The sequence below is a fragment of the Panthera leo genome, chromosome B2 (genome assembly GCF_018350215.1).
Source record: "Panthera leo isolate Ple1 chromosome B2, P.leo_Ple1_pat1.1, whole genome shotgun sequence".
Lineage (NCBI taxonomy): Eukaryota > Metazoa > Chordata > Mammalia > Carnivora > Felidae > Panthera > Panthera leo.
In genome coordinates, this window is record NC_056683.1 from 37,146,518 (window position 1) to 37,167,240 (window position 20,723).

Sequence of the window (20,723 nt, forward strand, 5' to 3'; positions counted from 1 at the left end):
TATTGTGTGTGTTTAGAGGCTGTAGCTAAGAACTTTGCACTGGATTTTGGGTTTTGCTCTGAATGAGATGGGAAGCCATCAGATGGTTCTGAGTAGAGCATGGACATGATCTGATTTAGGGCTAATCCCTCTGTCTGCTGGGGGAAGAAGAGCTAGTAGGGAACAAGAGCAGGGGACAGGAGTGCGAGTGAGGTCACTGGTTAAGCTTTTGCAAAAATCCAGGCGAAAGATGATGGAACCTTGGGCCAGGGAATGAAAGTGGAGATGTGGACAAGTGAGCAGATTCTGGGTGTGTTTTGAAGGGATGCCTCTAAGTCTCCTCCTAATCCATTCATGGATCAATATTAGAAAGTCAGGCCACCTAAATGGAAAGCAGCTCTTCCTTTTCAAAGGTGTATTTCAGAAGAGTTGGAAGGAGACAGGAGATAGACTGTGGCTCACACTCAATGTGTTATCACTGTTTGTCCCTATCAAATCTTCCCCCCATTGACCAACTGAACATTTGTGTGTTCTTCAAATGAAGGGCTCAGCATCTCTTTGAATGATCCAGAGGCTCCTCCATTCAAGTCCCACCTCCCTTTTCTTCTCCTTTGGTAGGTTGTGTGGATTCTTCTCGGCTTTCTCTGGGAGCAGTGCCTGGTTCCACCTCAGCCTCTTGCAATTCCTGATTCTTCAAGCGGTGCACTGATATCTACAAAATATCTATGACAATCCTCTGTCAGGCACCCTTGCAAAGTTTCTCCCTGTGACCCTGAGTTTATGAATAGTCTCTAATGTTGCAATTTACAGAGCCTCACAGAATTTCTGTCCATTAGCCATGCAGTGCTGTTCAAATGATGTGTGTCCTGACAACTTCTCTGGTTCCTGACATACTTCCTCCCACCCCATAAATTTCTCCATCACTTATAACCTCCTCTAGTGGTTCCCAAGTTAGCCTCACTGTTTTCGCTACCACAGTGCCCCACTTCACTGAGGATCCAGGCTCATCTGGGATAGAAGGGCAAAAACATTCCCTGCTTCGCAATGTCTCCACTGACATCCTTTTCTGGCCCTGAGATCATGCCCCTAAAACTCAAGGAAATTGGGTCTACAAAAGTTTGCTTGAGAATTAATTTCCAATTCCAGTTTCACAAGCATGATTCAGAGACTTCTTCATTTAGTGAGTTCATGTGGCACGGTGCAAGTGGGTTCTCTGCCTGGGACCTCAAATGCACTAAAGAGTCTAAATAGCGGATTCTCCCCCGAATTGTAGTCGTACTTCTGATGTTGGAGTGGCCTCCACTTTCTCTTCATGCTTAGTTCCAAGGTGGTGATCTAATCTAAGGAGCAGTTACCCCTGAATACAGTCCTCCTGGGGCTGAGTTGCCTTGAGTTCTATCTCGGAAAATAGACAATCATGCAAACAAACCCAAAATGGACAGAAAGCACTGCAACCCTGACATCTTAAAAGAATAAAAACCCAATTAAATTTTCACTGAAGCATCTGTTAAAACACCAAAGAAAGATTCTAATCAAAATATACAGCAAAACTCAAAAATCCTCTTTCCCTCTAAATACCTGTGATCACCTCATTTCCAAAATCCCCAAACTCTCTAAAAACCCAACCTCGTGTCCTTTGTATGTCTTTGCCCTCAGCTTTCCAGACAGTGCCTCCAGTTTCTGTCCCGCTCATTTCTGTCATCAACACAACCAAAGGCCACACCTGTTTGAGTAACAAGGGCCCTTGTTAGAAGCCATGGCGGGAGGGAGGCCATGACCATTGAGGAATTATTTTTTTTGTCCCAATCCTGTTACAAAATTTACATCTTATCACAGTGGTCCTTCTCCTATGTTACAGAATGCAGAACTATCTCAATGGGGCAAGGACAGGAGGTACATGCTCGAAAGCTGATTCAGGTGTCCATGCAGCAGGTAGGTGACAAGGACAACTACTCCTAGTGCATCATTCTTGCTATTAGTCCTCTGGACATCAGGTCTACCTGGGACTGCCACAGTGATGGCTTAAGCATTGTGCCTGTGGTGCTCCATCATCATTTTCCTTTTTTTTTTTTTTTTAATGTATGTATAGTCAATCTGTGATTACCAATGGATTTTAAAGTTTTTAATGTTTTTATTATTTGTTTATTTTAAGAGAGAGAGAGAGAGAGAGAGAAAGAGACGGACAGAGAGAGAGAGAGGGAGAGAGAGAGAATCCCAAGCAGGCTCCACGCTGTCAGTGCAGAACCTAATGCAGAGCTCAGTCTCACAAAGTGTGGGATCATGACCTGAGCCAAAATCGAGAGTTGGAAACTTAACCAACTGAACCACCCAGGCATCCCTGATTACCAACGAATTTTAAACTGCAAGCTGGTTTGCTCCTGACATCCCCACAAAAAGCTTGTTTTATTTTCTATAGTGTAAGCTCTATCTTATTTTCACTAAATATTTTTTTTTTTTGACAACTTGGCAGACACACTTTCTGGTTTCTAGGAATGGAGCTCTAGCAAGTCTTGGAATTTGACAATCAACATTAATAGATAGTGCTTAAGAAGTGACAGACCGAGACAGTTACATTTCAATTTTTGGTTAAAGTCAGACTTTATTCTTTTCATTAGTGGATAGTTGCAGATGAATAAGAAATATTTGAGGATGTTATGTTTAAATATTGATGATGGTTTTTATTGAAAATTGCAAGCTGGATGGACTCTTGAGAAATATTTTCCATCACACCTAATAATACACAGGACATTAATTTTCTAGAGATGCTTGGTTGATAACAATTTCAGCTGTGATAAGAAATTGTACCACTTACAAAAATAAAGTAAGATCTCGGTTTATTTCTAAGCTTTTGATCTCCAAATGTCTGTAGCAACTTTGGTGCAGCTTTTTCTTGGGAATTAATGACAAGAGAGGGTTAATGAGCTAAGGCTCTGCTTGGGCCATCGAATTCTCAAGTTAGTCATTATTTCTCAAGTGCCCTAAGCCTTTTTCTTTATCACTTAATTATATTCAATAATCTATTGTATCTAATTTATATATATCAAGGCAGTTACATATAATTATTTTTACTCAGATCAAGTGATTCACTCCAAGGAGTGATTTGACAGTTTAATTCTGGGTCTTAAATAGTTTCTTTAGTTTCCGTGAATGAGAAACTTCTAAATTTCAGCAGTACATTCACACTAACCTTCTTTGGAATATTAGCTTTTATAACTTCCATGTCCTGTTTCTCAAGGTGGGATAAGTATGGATAATAATGACATTTTGAGAAACAAACAAACCAACAAACAAACCAACAGCCCATGAACAGGTACAGCCACATTGCCCCTTGAGGGCCACCAGATTTTTGAGGTGAAACTGACATTGTGGAATGAAATGGAATACCCAGCGAGTAACTGGATCCCTGCGGCACAAACTAACTACGAAGTCCATCTTACTCTGCAGCCCCCTGTTGTCTAGACGAACACGTCCCCTTTGCTGCTGAAGCCAGTTGAGTTGTATTTTCTCTCACGGTAGGAGGCATAACACACAAGAATTACCGTGTATTTACTGCGCTCACTATTTTGTAGCTGTATTGATCTGATCTTTATATCAGGGTATCAACATGTTGTCTGGTTAAAAAAAAAAAAAAACAACCTGTGTTCTCATAGAGCAGCATTGGCTATGTGACTTATATTGTTAAAGACAGTTTTAGCAAGTATTAAGGTAGTGAGTGCTTAGTACATTTTGTGGCTTTGGGACTATATGGGAGCGGTGATGACAACAAATGTTTATTTTACATTATGGTAGCACAAGTCACCACATGTATTGTCTCCATCTTTCATGAGATAATGTGCATCTCTCTCTGTGACTACGGATGATTTGGTTCGGAGGTGAGTCAGTTCCGATTCACCTTAGGACGCGTTGTTACAAATTCCAAAATACCTGTTCCTACCATTAGATGGTGCACACACTGTACTTACACAGGGCTTCAAGCTTTCATTTCTGTTTCCTTCTGAACCTGGGGTGGCTGAGTACTATTGTTTTGAACCCACTTGATTCCAAGTAACCAGATTTACCAGTAGCAGAAGAAAATGTTTGTATTGACATAAAATCATCTTACCAAAAATAGGTGCTCAAAACAGTATTTACATGCGCTAAGCAAAGGGTTTTTTTTTCAATCGTACATTTTGTTTTAATAAAATTGTAACAAAAAATTACAAGATATTAATATGAAATCATTTTTGAATACAGGGTGGCTGGGTTTTACTGCAAAATTGTCACCTTGGCCTAGAATTCATGGAAGAATTGCTAGAGACGTTAATTACCACGGAAGCCAGTGATGACTCTTTCCGAGTATGGATAACTACTGAGCCCCATGATCGATTCCCAATTACGTTGCTTCAGGTTTGTTGCCGTGACATAAGTGTCTTTTCCTTGAGAGTTGTTTAAATAAAGATGACATCGTGGCGTTATTGAAAGATGAAACCACAACAGGGATTTTGGTGCAGTAGAGTCTGTAAGATCTTATGTAATAATGGTCAAAGTCCTAACTAAACCATCCATATTATATAGGAACTATTTCCACAGAAGAGTTATAAGACTCGGTAGTAATTCATGGGGTTTCAGCTGTGATTGATGTCATTAGTTTACACAGTGCTGAATTCTAGCCAACATACCATGTACCGTAAGCATACTGTTGTCTGAGGGATTGTAATTTCTATTTTATCCTTGACAATAATTTCTAGAAACAAAACTACCATTTGCTTTTTACGACAGACTTCTCTCAAATTCACTAATGAGCCGCCCCAAGGCGTACGCGCGGGTTTGAAAAGAACATTTGCCGGAATTAATCAAGACCTTCTGGATATCAGTAATTTACCCATGTGGAAGCCGATGCTTTACACAGTAGCATTTTTACACTCCACTGTGCAGGTAACTTCTGAGAGCAGTTTGCACATTTAGGAGATGCTAATACATTGTTTCTCTGCTGCACTGTCTGCTTACCTCACCCTGCCTTTTCTCTCCTTCGTGGCCCCTTTCCCCACCTGGCATAGTATCTATTTGTCTGTGTAGTTAAATGTTTTCCCTGCTCCTGTCCCTCACTCTGGCCATGGGAGCGGAAGATTCTTGAAGGCAAAGACTTTGTCTTTTTGTAACTTCTCAGTCTCTCTGGCCATAGGAGCATCTGGGGCATTGCTGGAACTCAGTAAATATTTGTGAGATGAACATGGTTATTTAGATAGAAATTTGGTTTTCAGAGTACCTATGCTGGCCAGGAGCGTTATATGTACTATATCATGTAATGCTAACAGTCACATTTCTCAAAGTGAGAATGGTGTATCACCATTTTAAAAAAGAGAAAATTGAAGTGTCTGGGTGGCTCAGTCGGTTGGGCGTCCGACGCTTGATTTTTGGCTCAGGTCATGACCTCATGGTCTGTGGGATTGAGCCCTGGGTTGGGCTCTGTGCTGATAGCGGAGAGCCTGCTTGAGATTCTCTGTCTCTTTCTCCCTGCCCCTCCCCCACTCATGCTCACTCTCTCTCTCTCTCTTTCAAAATAAATAAGTAAAAAACTTTTAAATAAATAAATAAATAAATAAATAAGCCAGAGGACATTGATTGATAATATGTCCAGATGTATAAATAAATGAATGAAGATAGTAGCACTAAAGCAGGAGCAGCTACTATTTGCTAGATGCTTTTCATAGATTATTTAACCAGTCTGACTGCAATGCCTGTAATTTTCCTCAGACTCTCAGGAATTTGTTCCTTGGACTGTCCTAGATAACAGGAGAACTAGACACAGGGACAACGCAGCCCCAGCCTCACTCCGGGTCCATCCCCCCATCCCTTTAGTGTGTGACAATAAATTAACCATGCCCAGGAAAAATTAAATAAAATAAAAATGAGGAAATTGAGGCTCGGAGAGGTTAGGGTAACTTCATAGGTGGTAGATCTAGGAGTCAAGCCTGATGCTGCCTGCCTCGGGTGGTGGTATGTTTTGAGCCAGCCAGCGAAGGTGATGGTGACAATGAGAAGAAGAGTCACAGTGGTTACCTGTCATTTTCAGGTTGTTTACTATTTGCTTTTACCATACACTTGTATATTAATTTAGTAATTTTATGACTTTGCAGCCATACGGTGTTTTCATTTTGTTATTGCTTTGTTCTACATTTGATTTTATATTTTGTCCCATATTTGAAAGCTGTATAATTTTAATGTGCTTGAGTCACTCCTTGATTTTGGAGAGAGATGAACAGGCTCCTTTAACCCCTTCTACATTTCCTCCTTCCCTGAGGCTGGAGTGAGGACAGAATGAATCACTGGCTTGTACTAGGAGGCCTGCCTTAGCTGTGCATAGTGGCACACAGAGCTTCACCTCCTCTCTCCCCTCCTGCCCAAAGCTGGAGGGGAATTTGGTTCTCATCCAAGAGAATACTGGGCATATTTACCCTCAGGCTCCTTGTCCCTGCCACTCTGCCAGGTTCCCTGCTGCCCAGCGGAGAGAGCTGTGTAGAGGAGACATTGGTGTATCTCCTGTGAATTGGCCCCCTCCCCCTGAGAGAGTTAAAACCAGGTTAAACACTTTGTGGGTGGTTATTTTTACCAAGTCCCACTGTGGCCTTTGGATTGTAAATTACAGCTTTCAAGTCACTGAAGCCTATTTCATACATTCTTATCTGGGAATTGTTTGCTTTGCTAGGCCTTATCATACTCTAATACAAATATTACTTTAACTCTGTTATTTAATTCCCAATTCGCAAATAATATATTTTATGATTCTGTTCCCAGTAGTGATGATTCAACTCTTCCACTGAGCTTATCATGGGGAGATGATTGGGGGTATTTTCCATATGGTCAGTGGGGCAACCTGTGTTTTTGTGGCCATTATCCAAGTGCTAAATAGAAGAACAACAGTGGGGCCGTGGTCCAGTCATGGGGTCAAGGAGTGTTTGCTCTTAACATGACATACATTTGGATTAAAACAGAAAAAAGTCTCCATTGCTAGGGCTGTGAAAGTAAAGGTTGAATGTCTCTTAAAATACAGTCATAGTGTGCTAGATAGAGCAACCTCATTGAGGATCAGGAGGCTGGGACATTATGCTTGCGGTAAAATCAATTAGCTATGTGGGGATTGTTAAGTTATATGCCTCTCAGGACCTCTGTTTCCTCATCTGTGTGTTTAGAGTCAGAAGAAGGTGATCTTTCAAGATTTTTCCCATTTCTAAAATTCCATTATCAAGTTCTGTGACTACACAGGGAGCACAAATAATCCAAGCATAGCTTCCTCCGTTCTGTTTTCCTCATTTGCAGAAATATTTACTGTGATATTGCCTAAATAATTTGTTTTACTTGTTAGGATGGCACCTACCTGATAGGAAAATGCAGGTTTGGGGCGAGCAATGTCCACATGGCCCAGGAGCTTGTAAGAGAAAATCTCAGGCTGGCCCCAGACCTGCTGAATCAGAATCTGCATTGTAAGAAGATGCCCAAGTGATTCACGTGCACATTAAAGTTTGAAGTGAAGCTGCTACAGGAAGGACGTTCTGGGTTGGAATGATTGTGACTTAGATTTCTCTAGTGTTGGACATAATAGCCCAATACCTGATTTGTTAATTGACTGATTGATTCCTCCAAGTTAACCTAGTTATCCCTTGCTCTATACAAACATGATGCATATGCATTTGTCCTTGCAGAGACTGACAAAAAGAACAGGGAATTGGTTCATGTCGCATGCTCTGAAGCTTCAGGGCTGCGTAGGGGTTCGTGCTGGAGCCCATCACGAGTCAGAACGCAGAACCTGGTGGTGAAATAGCGGTCAAATGCAAGAACTGTGTATCCCCCAGTGCAGTTTCCCTTACTGAACTGTGCTTTAGCATCATGCCATCAACTCACCCCTGCTCAAGGGCATCATGTGTTGTATGGATCTTGCTCATTGCTACAGAGAACAAAATGAACACCCCTCCTCTCCCATAGAAGGGGAATAGACTTGGCTGGTCAAGGACAACTGTCTTGGGCGGCATAGTGAAGGGTGTGATTTGTTTTGTTGTTGAGGTAGGAGCAGGCTTACCTCGTAGGAGGAGGCCATGGGTGCTTCCATGGGAACTTACAGAGATACACAAGCCAATTCTGCACCAAACTCTTCTTGCCCCAGACCCTCCTGGGCTTCCCTCTCCTCTCCTCCAGGAACTTACTGTACACATATGCCAGGAAGTTACTGCAGCAATGGCGCCCTTACCACAGTTGGGTGATGTCTCTGCTCTAGCCAGCCAGCTCTTCTGCCCTCCCAGAGAGAGCCCAGCATCCCCAGTGCTTCAGCTATATTTGGCCACTACTCCCTGGGGGCATTTCTACATCCTCTTGGAGATTACTCTCAATGGAAGCTTCCCTCTGGCCTTAGTATCTTCTCTCTATGATACTCCAGTGCAGCATCATTCTGGGTTTCAGAGCAAGGCCACATTCACCCTTTAGGATTTTAATTTTAAATAGGTCTTCCTCCAGAGTCTTGGTCTTTTGAAACTCAATAATTACATTTATGGTGTCCTCCCACAAATTCTGCAGTATTCTGTGGAAGGTCAGAACGGCACCTCTGGTTTTTTCCTGTTGATGGTCAATGTACCATATTTTGTTTGAACAGTGCATTGGACCCAATGAATGTCTAATGCAATGGTTCTTAGCCATTGCCTGGGCCATAGAGTCCCAGGGAGGAGGCAGCAAGGTGAGGTGCTCAGTCTTTTAAAACACTTCTTAAGTGATTCTAATATGCAAGAAGAATTGAGAATTGAGAATGACTGCCAAACATCCACTGCCCTTAAGATAGGAATCCTTGGGGTGCCTGAGTGGCTCAGTCAGTTAGGTGTCCAACTTTGGCTCAGGTCATGATCTTGCAGTCTGTGAGTTCGAGCCCCCTGTTGGGCTCTGCTGACAGCTCAAAGCCTGGAGCCTGCTTCTGATTCTCTGTCTCCTTCTCTCTCAGCCCCTCCTTTGCGCACATACACACTCTCTCTCTCTCAAAAATAAATAAATGTTAAAAAAAAAATCCTTCATCATCTTCATGTCCTTTCCATGGTTTGGAGTTTTTCTCCTCATCCCCTTGGCTTGCCTACATTGTGGCCCATTTGGGGGGATTTTCCTAATGGTTTATGTACAAGTCTGTGAGGTTTTTTTGCTGGAGGCATTGGTTAGGAGCTCTTGGGGCTTGCGGTGGCAGTTGCAGACTTGGATATTTTCTTCAGGATCCTAAAAATAATTAAATATTAAATAAAATGGCCACATGGAACAGGGCCCAGCGTTCCACTGCCAGTAGTTCTTCCTTCAGAAAAGTGTTTTCTTCTCCCACATCTTGTTTTCTTTCTCAGGTTTGAGCCTTGACAAACATCTCCTTCAAGTTTAATGGTGCATACGAAGTTCTGGCTTTGGGGAGGCATGATTGCAGAGTTCTTAGTTTAAACGTCTTCAGAATAATTTCAGTAATATGATTCAGGCTTAAAGAAAGATCTCTCACGTTTTGGTTGATGGTTTTTCCCAGGGGTTCTGTCCATTTCTGTTCATTATTTTCACCTTTTAAAGTTTCCCTGATGTTGTGTAGTATGGATTGCATTTTTCATTTTATGTTAACTCCAGTTATTAAATAATCAAGATGTGGTGCTCCAAAGAGAGCCTTGTTCTGCAGATGCAACTGAAGTGGTTCTGTGTTGGGCCGTGGGAGGTGGACTCATTGGGATGAAGTAGAATCTAACATAAAATTGGAAATGGCTTTGACATCATTAAGATGATGACTCCAATGAGCAACTTTTCTTCAGCGTCCAAAGGAGGAGTCCAAGTTTTCCGCATTTCACTAGCAGTTCTGTGTTTTGAAGATTCTTTGGAATAGAAAGAAGGAACTATACTGGTCAAATTCAGTAAAGTGTAGACTAGTCTTCCTAAAATCACCACTTTCCAACTTAATAATAAATAATAACTCCCTCTTATTGAATCAGGTTTTAGCTCTTTGCCCTGACATTCATATCTGCCTACATTCCATGCCCGAGTCATCGTATGAACACATAGTTCCAGCTACTTACCTGAGGTCACTGTCTGCTGTAGCAGAGCAACTTACCTGCAGCCTCTTGCTGGATGAATCACAAGCTTTGTGTTTCCTCTCTTTGCTCATGGTCTTTGCCAAAACCCAGCAGTCTTTTCTCCCTGCTTTTCAAAGGCCAGCTTCAGTTTCATTCTTCCCAGAAGCCTCTGATTGAATGTCTTCTTCTTCTTATCATCTGTTAAATTCTGACAGTTAATTATACTCACTATCACATTGTCCTCTAAGGCTTATTTTCTCAAATAGATTAAAACTTCTTGAAAATACATTGATTTTAATATTTTTCCATTGTCTCGCATAGGACTCATCCCATAGTTTCAAAAATACTAATGGGACTGAAGAGATTCAATATTCCAGGCAAAGCCCCTTGCTTTTGAGCTTCCAAATGAGTTCTTAGTTCTCCCAATGGCTTGATAATATTCCAAGGTGATAATTCAGGGTTCTTTCTTTATTGTCACTTAGATCACTGAGTACCAAAAAAATTGTGAGAAAATGAAATGACTTCCTTTGTGAAAGAAAAGTCACTACCCCCCCCCCCGCAAGATATTCTCTTTTTTTTTTTCCAAGATAAGCTAATAAGTCTACGACTTTAGTGAACCAACCTAAAAAGTAAATGCTTTAAATGAAATTTGATAGTAAATAGCATAAAGTGAAGTGAGTCTCAGCATTGGGGCAATTTTCAAAGATCACATTTTAAGGAGCAACAGAATTGCAATGGCTCAGTGCATGTAAATGGGAATGTTTCCATAGAGCCAATTTAAGCAGCTTTAGTAATTGGAAAGGAAGAATTATTTTTCATTCAGTCTCTTGTCTAATTGAACAGTAAATTTTAAAAATTAAGTCAAACACAGGTGAAACTATTTTAGAGTTGGTTCTCTTTTTTAAAAAAGTGGGAAAACATTTGCATCTCACCAATAAATGGTTAGCTTTCTTCTCTTTGAAGACTTCAAGATGGAAGAAATTCCAGAGACTCAAGGCTTAACTGAATGCATTTTCATATTAATATCCCACAGACCCTCCCAAACCCACTCTTGTTCCAAAATAACCTAGAGGAGGCTCAGCTCAATGTTTGTGGGATCCACTCAAAAAATTCAAAACCTTGTGTCAGCTTCAGAAATTACCCCCCAAGAGGATGAGAGGGAGAGTGCCTTTCATTCTGATAATTACCAATAATCATTCTAGTGTTTATTACACAATCATAAGCCTTTCCCCGAAAAGGCGCAAAAGGGGAGACAAAAATGGGAGACACGTTTCTCACTGTCAAGGATCAAAATCTGGTTACAGGACCAAGTATTTCAACATGAAACAAGTAGAAAAACACATCACGGCAACATGAATGCTGAGACCAGAAAGCAGAAAGCCATCAAGAGAAGCTGACACCTTTAAGAGCCAGGGCTTTTCCCCTTGCTGCTGGGATGATACCACAAGTCTCTCCCATCTATTAAGGCACCTCTGCTCCTTCTCGCCTCTCTGTGTTCAAGGTAGAAGATGGTGCTTCACAGCTCTCAAGTTTCTAAGTCTCCCTGGTTAAAGCTCTAACTCTAGATCAAAGTTCTGAACCCTAAGTCCAAACTCCTGGGAGGAGAAATCTGGTTGGCCTTTCTTGGGCTGGCTGTCCACTTCAATCTAATTAGATCTAATTAGATCTAATGAGCTAAGGGATGAGGGAGGGAGTTACACCATACAAATGTGTAATACCTGACAACTTAACCTAAAGAAGTACAGGTCTGGAAGTAATGTTAGTAGTTTACGTTTTTAAGAGTGGTTTGTTTGCCCTTGGTCTTGTTAAAAAGGAGACAGCAGACCCAGAATGGAGTTACTTGTGCTAAGCCCACATCACCAAACTGAAACTAATACCTAACCGAACTGCAGTTTCAACCTTCTCCAGGAATGTAATTTTAACCGGTCAGTCTGGGATTTCCTGGTCAGCACCGGTGAGGTAATCCCCTAATAAACCCCCTTTGTCCCCCAAAGGAGATCCTTTTTTGTCCCCCAAAATAATCCTTTTTTTTCCACTTATGATTTTCTTGTGCCATCCCCCTCTGCCTTTAAAAACCTTTCCTTTTCTGGGGCACCTGGATGGCTCAGTCGGTTAAGTGTCTGACTCTTCGTGGGATCCACTGCAACTCAGGCCATGATCTCCCAGTTCGTGAGGTAGAGCCCCACACCAGGCTCTGCACTGATGGCACAGAGTCTGCTCGGGATTCTCCTTCTCTCTCTGCCTCTCCCCCCCAACTCTCAAAATCAGTAAACTTAAAAAATAAAAATAAAAAAAAATAAATAAATAAAGTAAATAAAAACCTTTCCTTTTCTGTAGCTCTTCGGGGCTCCTTTCTATTTGCTAAATAGGATGCTGCCTGATTCATCAGTCATTCAATAAAGCCATTTAGATCTTTAAAATTTACTCTGCTGAATTTTTGTTATTTAACAGTCTGATCTCCCAGGGTCAGAACATCTGCACCCAAATTAATTTTCATGGTTTACTTAATATTTTAAAAGCATATTCTGAAAATCAGTAATTAAACCTTCGTGCTTTCTGAATTTTTTCTCTGACCTGTCCATGAACTTGTCTAAACTAAAATTCATTTAGATTCTTTAAAGTGGTGGTATTAATTAGGATCTAAAGCATGGAGCAGCTGCAAGAAGAAGTATTGGAATGGTCTGTGAAGACAGTGTGTGTGGGGAGGGGGTGGGGGAAGGCAGAAGAGAGAAAGTTACTATATATTTAGAGGTAAAGAAGTAGAATTATACTGTCCCATAGATGTATTGGGATTCTACTCTCCATATAGGTTCTCACCACAGCCACTAGGGTCAAAGGGCTAGGAGCTAATCCAAATAAATGATTAGACCCCCTTCCCCCACTTAGAGACTGGTTATATGCTGAGGCAGAGGTAGCAGATGGTATAGTAATATTTGAATTAATTTATGTGGTTTTCTATGTGATTAGAGCCTGGAAGTACCAGTTCTCACATTTACATACCTTTTAAAATGGTCTCCAGAATATTGAGGCATTTGTATCATTTGATCTGAGACCAGTTGGATTGATTATGGGTAGTTTGACAATTGAAAACATTAGCCACTGGTCCAGAGGAGAGAACAAATAGGGCACTGTGAAAGTTTTAAGAAGGATGTGTCATGTTTTACAATAGAGATTTGGGGTTTTCAAAATCTGAAATTGCAAGATTACGAAGTGACACCAGCAGGGGGTTTAATGCTCCTGAGTGTTTCAGTTATTCAACTCGAAAAACAAAAATTTAAACCCTTACTTTTAACATTTGAAATTTCTAAGAGGGTAATTTAAAATAAATTCATTTATTTATAAATTCAGCTATTTATTGAGCACCTACTGCATTTTTTGAGCTGGTGATGGAAACTGAGACTTTTTTTTTAAATCTCAAGAACTACAATTTGGCAAATATTTGAACATTTTTTCTTGTAAACCATCTGGCAATACAGCTAAGAAATAATAGTTCTAATGGTTAATAGATCCAAAATTGTATACTGTTCTTTTATTACATCAACTTATCTCTATATCATGCCTGAATCTTCCTGTACTTTATGTTTATTAAGAAATCAGCTACATTCAATTTTAAAATCTCACTTATTTTCTTTGGCATTTTTAAGGAGCGACGCAAATTTGGTCCCTTAGGATGGAATATTCCCTATGAATTCAATTCTGCTGACTTTACAGCCAGTGTCCAGTTTATTCAGAATCACCTTGATGAATGTGATATTAAAAAGGTGAGTGAAATTGCTTCCCCCCCCCCCAATTTTTATTGCCGTCCTTAAACCAAGTTTCCACAGACATTTTCAGTGTATAATATACAGGGAACCTGCCAAGGTTTTCCCCGCCTCCCCGAATCAGCCATTTATTGGCCCAGCCATTTCCACTCACACCCCTACTGCCCATAGGGGTGCATTTGGATCCCCATCTCATGCTTATGTCCCTGCCCCCCTCCTCTCTCTCCGGCGCACATACACGGCAGAGACAGACCACGAATGAAGAAACTTCACAACCTTCCTCATGCCTCACCCAAGTGCCACAGTGCACTCCAAGACAATGTCCATCTTAAGTCAGACTTTTCTTCCAGCATTTCACAGATGCCTCCTCAGAGGTGAAAGAAAATGTTATCTCTCAGCCCACGTGAAAGTGCTTTCTCACCTTTAGTCACATCTTAACACATGCTTAAACTTATGGAGATACATAGCAATAATTTTTAGTAACGGTCACTGATCATTGTACAGCACTTGACAGCTCTCAGTGCTCGTGCATTGAGGATCTCATTTGTGTCTTCACAACTCTGTGAGGGAGGTACAGAAGGCATTACTATTATCCTCGTTTTCCTGATGAGGTAATAGGAGAGAAGGAGGGACTTCCAAAAGGTCACAGAGGTAAGAACACAAACCCAGTTGTCCTTTCACATGTGCTTCCACATCTGTTTTTTCCTTGATCTTGAGCAAGTTTATGAGCCTCCCAGAGCCTGTTTCCTCATCTACAGAATGGTCATGGTCTCTGTGAGGAATAAATGAGTTAGCATTTGTGAAAGCATAGTATATTGGGACACAGTAAGTACTCAATAAACACCAGTGTTCTGCTGTCTCCCCCTCTCTTCTTTCTCATAGTGGATCTTGAAGCTAATTATAGATACTGTAGTGTCAGTATGGTGACGGTAAGCCATGATGAATTTTTACCTGGGCCGCTGGAGGATCTAGAATCAAACCATCATTTTTCCTTGAAATTACAAAGGCATATTAAATCGAGTATGACAACTTGATGAAAAATTACATCATATGGGTTCATATTCTGTTCTTATTTATCATTTGATATATACAAATAATAGTTAACCTTGAAATAGTTGCTTTGAAAAGCAGTGGAGCTGATGAATCAAAGTTTAACCAAAAGAAAGTCAATTAAAAAATAAAGCATCCTTACTTTTCTTACCCCAAATGTATTAAGTAAAAAATAAAAGAAAATTTTAAAAAAACTATCAATATCTGCAATATATTGCTAGGATAAGATTCTATGGCAATTAGTAAATACTTTGATTTAGTTATAGCTCACAGAATGAGACAGCAAAGAATTGCGTTGTAGAAAAATGCTGTGAGTGAATAATGTTTTAGTTGTTCTCATACTGATTCAGAAAATATATTACTAAGAAAGTGTATTAAACAGTTGATTACTTGTTTTTTTTTCCCTTTCTTCACTAAACATGACTTTTTTTTAACAGCTTGGCATTACTATAATGAGTATTATAGATGATTACATCCACAGAATGAAAAGTAGTCTTCCCCCACCCCAATTTTAAATAATCAATGAGTAATAAATTCACTATATTTAGCATTATAGATTTTTCTTTAGTGACTGAACCCTGGCAGTTTCAGTCATGTGATAACAAAAGAGTTACTAATAGAGTCATTTTAAATGCAATCTAGTTAGTGCTTTCTTTTTGAGACCTTTCCTCCAGGGAAGACCTGAAATATTTAGAATTATCTGTTTGGATTGACAATTAACAATCTTTTTATTTTTAATAAAGGGTGTTTCATGGAGTACGGTTCGGTACATGATTGGAGAAGTACAATATGGAGGCAGAGTGACAGATGACTTTGATAAACGTCTACTTAATTGCTTTGCTAGAGTAAGTCAGTTTACAGAAAAAGCATGGAGACACATTTCATTGCATTTTCCTTTTAAACAGGAATGTTTGTTTGTTCATAATCACTGAGCCAAACTTAAGGGGAAAAAAAAATATAGAGCAGAGCCGCTGAAAAGAATCACCTAACAAAGCCAAAACCAAAACCAAAACCAAAGCCAAAGCCAAAGCCAAAGGCACAGCCAAACCAACCAGCAATCTACTTGTGGTCCTTGTGGTCCAAAGTAGAATAAGGATCAGCTGTCAATAGTCTGTGACTATTCTCCTGAGTTGCACATTTTCAGGGTCTCTCCCCTCCTTCACATGACAGTTGATTGACTGCTTCCTCTGGCTATGAGTCTCATGAAGATTTCAAGCCCCAAAATAAGTGACTGGAGAATTAACTATAATTGGGGTGTTGTCATCTTTTTCATTAGGACAGACAACTGAAAAGTGATAGAGTGCTCATTTTTTCCTCTGTTCCCGGTAAAATCCACATACATCACATTGGTAAACATTTTCTAGAGAAAATTATTCCTTAGCAATTACAGCTTTCACACCAGTGATAAATAGTGTATATGTATATATACATACACACACATCAGGCTAAAACTCTTCTTAAAACTTTTACATGCTAAAGGGGCGCCTGGGTGGCGCAGTCGGTTAAGCGTCCGACTTCAGCCAGGTCACGATCTCGTGGTCCGTGAGTTCGAGCCCCGCGTCAGGCTCTGGGCTGATGGCTCGGAGCCTGGAGCCTGTTTCCGATTCTGTGTCTCCCTCTCTCTCTGCCCCTCCCCCGTTCATGCTCTGTCTCTCTCTGTCCCAAAAATAAATAAAAAATGTTGAAAAAAAAAATTAAAAAAAAAAAAACTTTTACATGCTAAAGAAGCAATATATATTACATAAGTGGGAAAAATCAGATATATGAGTATTTTATGGTTATTTGAATTCTTTGTATTAGGATCTATATTGGTAATTCTCTGTTTCAATGATCTTTCCCCCCTTAACAAAAACAACAAAGCATAAACTTTGAGAGTATTTTGGTAAGCTGGAGGTTGGCCAGGAATCTGATTTTTCTTTCAACCCTTATTTATTTCTGCAAGTTTTCCTTGAAGCTGTATGTGGAAAAAGATGGATGATGATAAATGTCGGCAAGGATGTGTGGAGGCAGGAGCCTGGCTGCTGGAGATTAAAATCAGTACAGACCTCCTGGAAAGCAGTTGGGCAAAACTTACTGAAATTAAGTATCCTAGATAGACACATCGCAGGACATTTCTAGAAAAAGTCCACAAGTGGACATGTATAATAATGTTTACGGCAATATTGTGTGTGGAGTTGAAGGTGACCATCATAGGTTGGCTTCTCTGGAAACAGACTGAGATGGAGATCTGCTTGTGCGCTCCCCTCCCTGAGGGCATGACCTTGGTTGAGGCAGCTGCCTTCTGCCAGGACAGTTTCTGGGGAGGGACATGGGATTGAGTGCGTGGGCCTTAGAGAAGAAACTGGTGGTACATCACAACATCCACTACAGACGCCTAAGAATCCTAAGAAGTAGTGGATGAGCACAGTGGAATACTACTGCTCACCCTTCTAGGGTGCAATCTGGTGACACTTGGTCATGTCAAGTGTGTGATACCTTCTGAACCATAAGCCCACTCCTGAGTATATATCCCAGAGAAATTTGCAAACAGGCCCATGGACATGTACAAAGATATTGCTCATAGTATTGTTGGCAGTAGTAGGAGGTTGAAAGCAACCTGGGAGTCTGTCCTGGGGGAATAGATGAGCTAAATATTGTAGACACCTATCATGGAACACAATGCAGCACTTGGAAGAAATGATCCATATAGTATCATGCATAGATCTTAAAAACTTAGTGCTGAGTGCACAGCTTAAAAAAATAAAATGAGATCTAGAAAGCAATACATGTATATTTCACAAGGACATAGATCAAGCACATTTAAATAGATGCCCTCAGAGGGAAGGAGACTGGGAGTGGAGATCAGGGATGAATGGGGAAAAACTAACATAAAGGGGGCCGAGACTCATAAGAAAAATAAAGGAATATAGTAACTCACCTCTATATCTGAGGTTTAAAGGAAGAAAAAAGATGTCTTTGAAAGTATACTTTGTGTTAGAATATTGTAAAAGTACCTAAAATTGGAGGTTTAGCACTGGAGACTCTGAGAAGTGGTTAGATTTTGCATATACATTGCATTGCATGGTACAGATAGTACCAGAAGAATGCTGATGGTAAGGGAAGAGGGGTCAAGGGCCACTCTTGTTTTGACCTAAATAACTGATTAGAGAATAAGACCATTTACAGAGGAGAAGGGCTGCAGATGGAATGAGTTTTATTGGCTGGGGCTGGAAATTAGGAGTTCTGCTATGATCATGTAACTTTTGAGAGGTCCACAAGACACCCAATTGAAGTTGTCCAAGACTGTAAGTTCCCCAAAGGCTTTGCCTCATTACACCACTGTCAGATTCCCAGCACCTAGCGCAGAACCTAGAACATATTAGGGGCCTCAATAAATATTTGTTGATTAAGTGAATGAAGAAGGGTAAACATGGCAGTTGGATTTACAGGTCTGGAGCTCAAGAGAGAGGTCAGGGCTGGAGAAAAAGAGTTGGAATTTGTCAGCATATAAGACAGCCTTTGAAGTCCAGATAATAGATGAGAGCATCATCTAAGAAGAAAGTGTAGAGAAAGAAAACAACAGAAAACAAGCTAAGGACAGGGTCCTGAGTACTTTAAAGTATCAGGAAAGAAGAAATGGTCAACTGAGAAGGCTCAAGGAAGATAAGGAAAGAGATTTTACCTGTACTTAGTATTTGCTTGATAAACCTTTGAAAAATGCAACTACTTAAAAAATATGCAATGTACAGAAAAATGTATAAAATATAAACATACAGCTTAATAACTCTCTTTAAATAGACATAGAACATTTCCAGTTCCCCCAAAGACTCACACATGCCCCCTTCTTCCGCACAACTCAAGATACCCACAACAATTTCATCCTCACTAAACTTTCACCATCTGAGTAAGTACTGCTTATTAATGTAGCTCAACTTTGCCTGTTTTTGAACTTCATATAAATGAAACCATGCAGTATGTTGTCATTTTGGTGTTCTGGCTTCCTGTTCTCAACATGGTATTTTGAGATCCATCCATGTTGTGTGTAGCAGTAGTTTACTTGTTTCCTTTACTGTGTTGGGATTCCATTGTATTATATTGGTGGAAATGAGGATCATTTCCATTTGTAGCTATTACAAATAATGCTTCTGGGGACATTCTCACACAAGGTTCTTGGAGCACACGATTATGCCTTTCTATTAGGAGCAGAATTGCTAGGTTATAGAGTTTATGTACTTTCCATCTTAGTCGGTCACATCAATCCGGTTTCCAAAGTGTTTTCCAAAAATACATCCCACAGAAGAATGAGATACCCCATTTCACCACATCCTCACCAACACTGGGCATCATTAGCCATTCTGGCTAAATGGCTTAAATGTTAGCCATTCTGGTGGGTGTATACTGATATCTCACTTTGGTTTTAATTTTTAAAAATTTTTTAATGTTTGTTTACTTTTGAGAGACAGAGAGAGATAGAGTGCGAGTGGGGGAGGGGCAGAAAGAGAGGGAGACCCAGAATCCAAAGCAGGCTCCATGCTCTGAGCTGTCAGCACAGAGCCCGATGCGGAGCTCGAACCCATGAGCCGTGAGATCATGACCTGAGCCAGTCAGACGCTTAACCGACTGAGCCACCCGGGGGGCCCCTCACTTTGGTTTTAATTTTTTATCTTTGAATGCTAATGGGCTTGAGCCCCCTCACATGACATGTTGATGCACTATTTTGGTTTTCTTCTTTGTGACTTGCTTGTACGTTCTTCCTCTATTTCTCTTGGGTTGTCTGTCTTTTTAAAATATTTATTTATAGGAGCTTTTTGCATATTCTGGATGTAAGTTCTTTGTTGATTACGTGACTGCAAATATATTTCCTACTCTGATCCTTGCCCCTTCACTCCCTTATCAGTCTTTTAATATTATACCTGGTATATATATATATATATATTTTTCTATTCTTTTCATTTCAACATTTCTGTGCATTATGTTTCAGATTTATCTCTTATAAACAAAAAATAGCCGGAATTTTTGACATCCAGTCTGAAGGTATTTGTCCTTTAACAGGCAAATTTATCACTTTATTGTTGTTGTGATTGCCGCTATGTTTTGACTTATTCTATCATCTTATTTTGTGGTTTTCATTAACCGTGCTTTTTTTTTTTTGGCTTTATTTTCTCCTTTCCTGCTTCAAAAAAGTGTGTTTTTATATTTCTGTACTGGTTTTAAAATTATTCCATTTTTAGTCTTTACATTTTCAAACATGGTTACTTAAGTTAAAAACCTAACCCTACCTTATGGGCTTTACCTCTGAGCCCTTCTATCTTCCCTGTTACTGCTGTGGAGCATTTTGGTTCCTCCTCATTTTTATTCCCACCCCTGTTATTCATTATAATAATTCTACAACCAGCGCTAATTTAGATTTACCAGTATGTGTACCAGTACACAGTATGTACAGCCCGTTCCTTCTGGTAGGGGAAGCAGAGGGGGACAGGTGCAGGGACCAGAAGGTTTGATGGGGGAAAATGGAGTTGTTTTCTTCTGACCGTGTCTATGTTCGGAGTGAAATAAGCATCAGTGGCTAAGGGGATGCAGGTCATCAGCTGAGGGGAGGGGACAGCAAGTTTGGGACATTTGAAGAAAGAGGAAGAGGTGTGAGGTAGTTGCCGTGGAGAGTGGGGAAAGCAAATATGTGATCCTAAGACATGTATTTGGCCTACCCCACTAGGTTGTAAGTCCATTGAAATAAGGAACAAATCATCTAAGTCTCTGTGTCCTTTCTCTCTAGCACCTAGGGTACACTCAATGCCTATTTGTTGATGATGCTAAATATAATTTAATCTCAGTAGATTGAAAGTTTTATGTGCTCGGAGGTCAGAATCATCTAAGACAGCGTAGACCGGATTGAATTTTTACTGACCCCAGA

At 40.3% G+C, this 20,723-nt stretch overlaps 1 protein-coding gene across 7 annotated transcripts in view; it reads left to right on the forward strand.

The window, feature by feature from the left end:
• DNAH8 (dynein axonemal heavy chain 8) overlaps positions 1-20,723 on the forward strand; it is a 333,661-nt gene that overhangs the window by 266,742 nt on the left and 46,196 nt on the right. For 6 of the 7 annotated variants that reach the window (XM_042938633.1, XM_042938632.1, XM_042938634.1 and 3 more), the window contains 5 exons: positions 1,838-1,911; positions 4,213-4,365; positions 4,738-4,893; positions 13,667-13,783; positions 15,577-15,678. In XM_042938633.1, the coding sequence (XP_042794567.1) occupies positions 1,838-1,911; positions 4,213-4,365; positions 4,738-4,893; positions 13,667-13,783; positions 15,577-15,678 (602 nt within the window). Of the gene's footprint in view, positions 1-1,837; positions 1,912-3,278; positions 3,458-4,212; positions 4,366-4,737; positions 4,894-13,666; positions 13,784-15,576; positions 15,679-20,723 lie in introns of those variants that run through there. The other variant, XM_042938638.1, reaches the window with a different exon arrangement.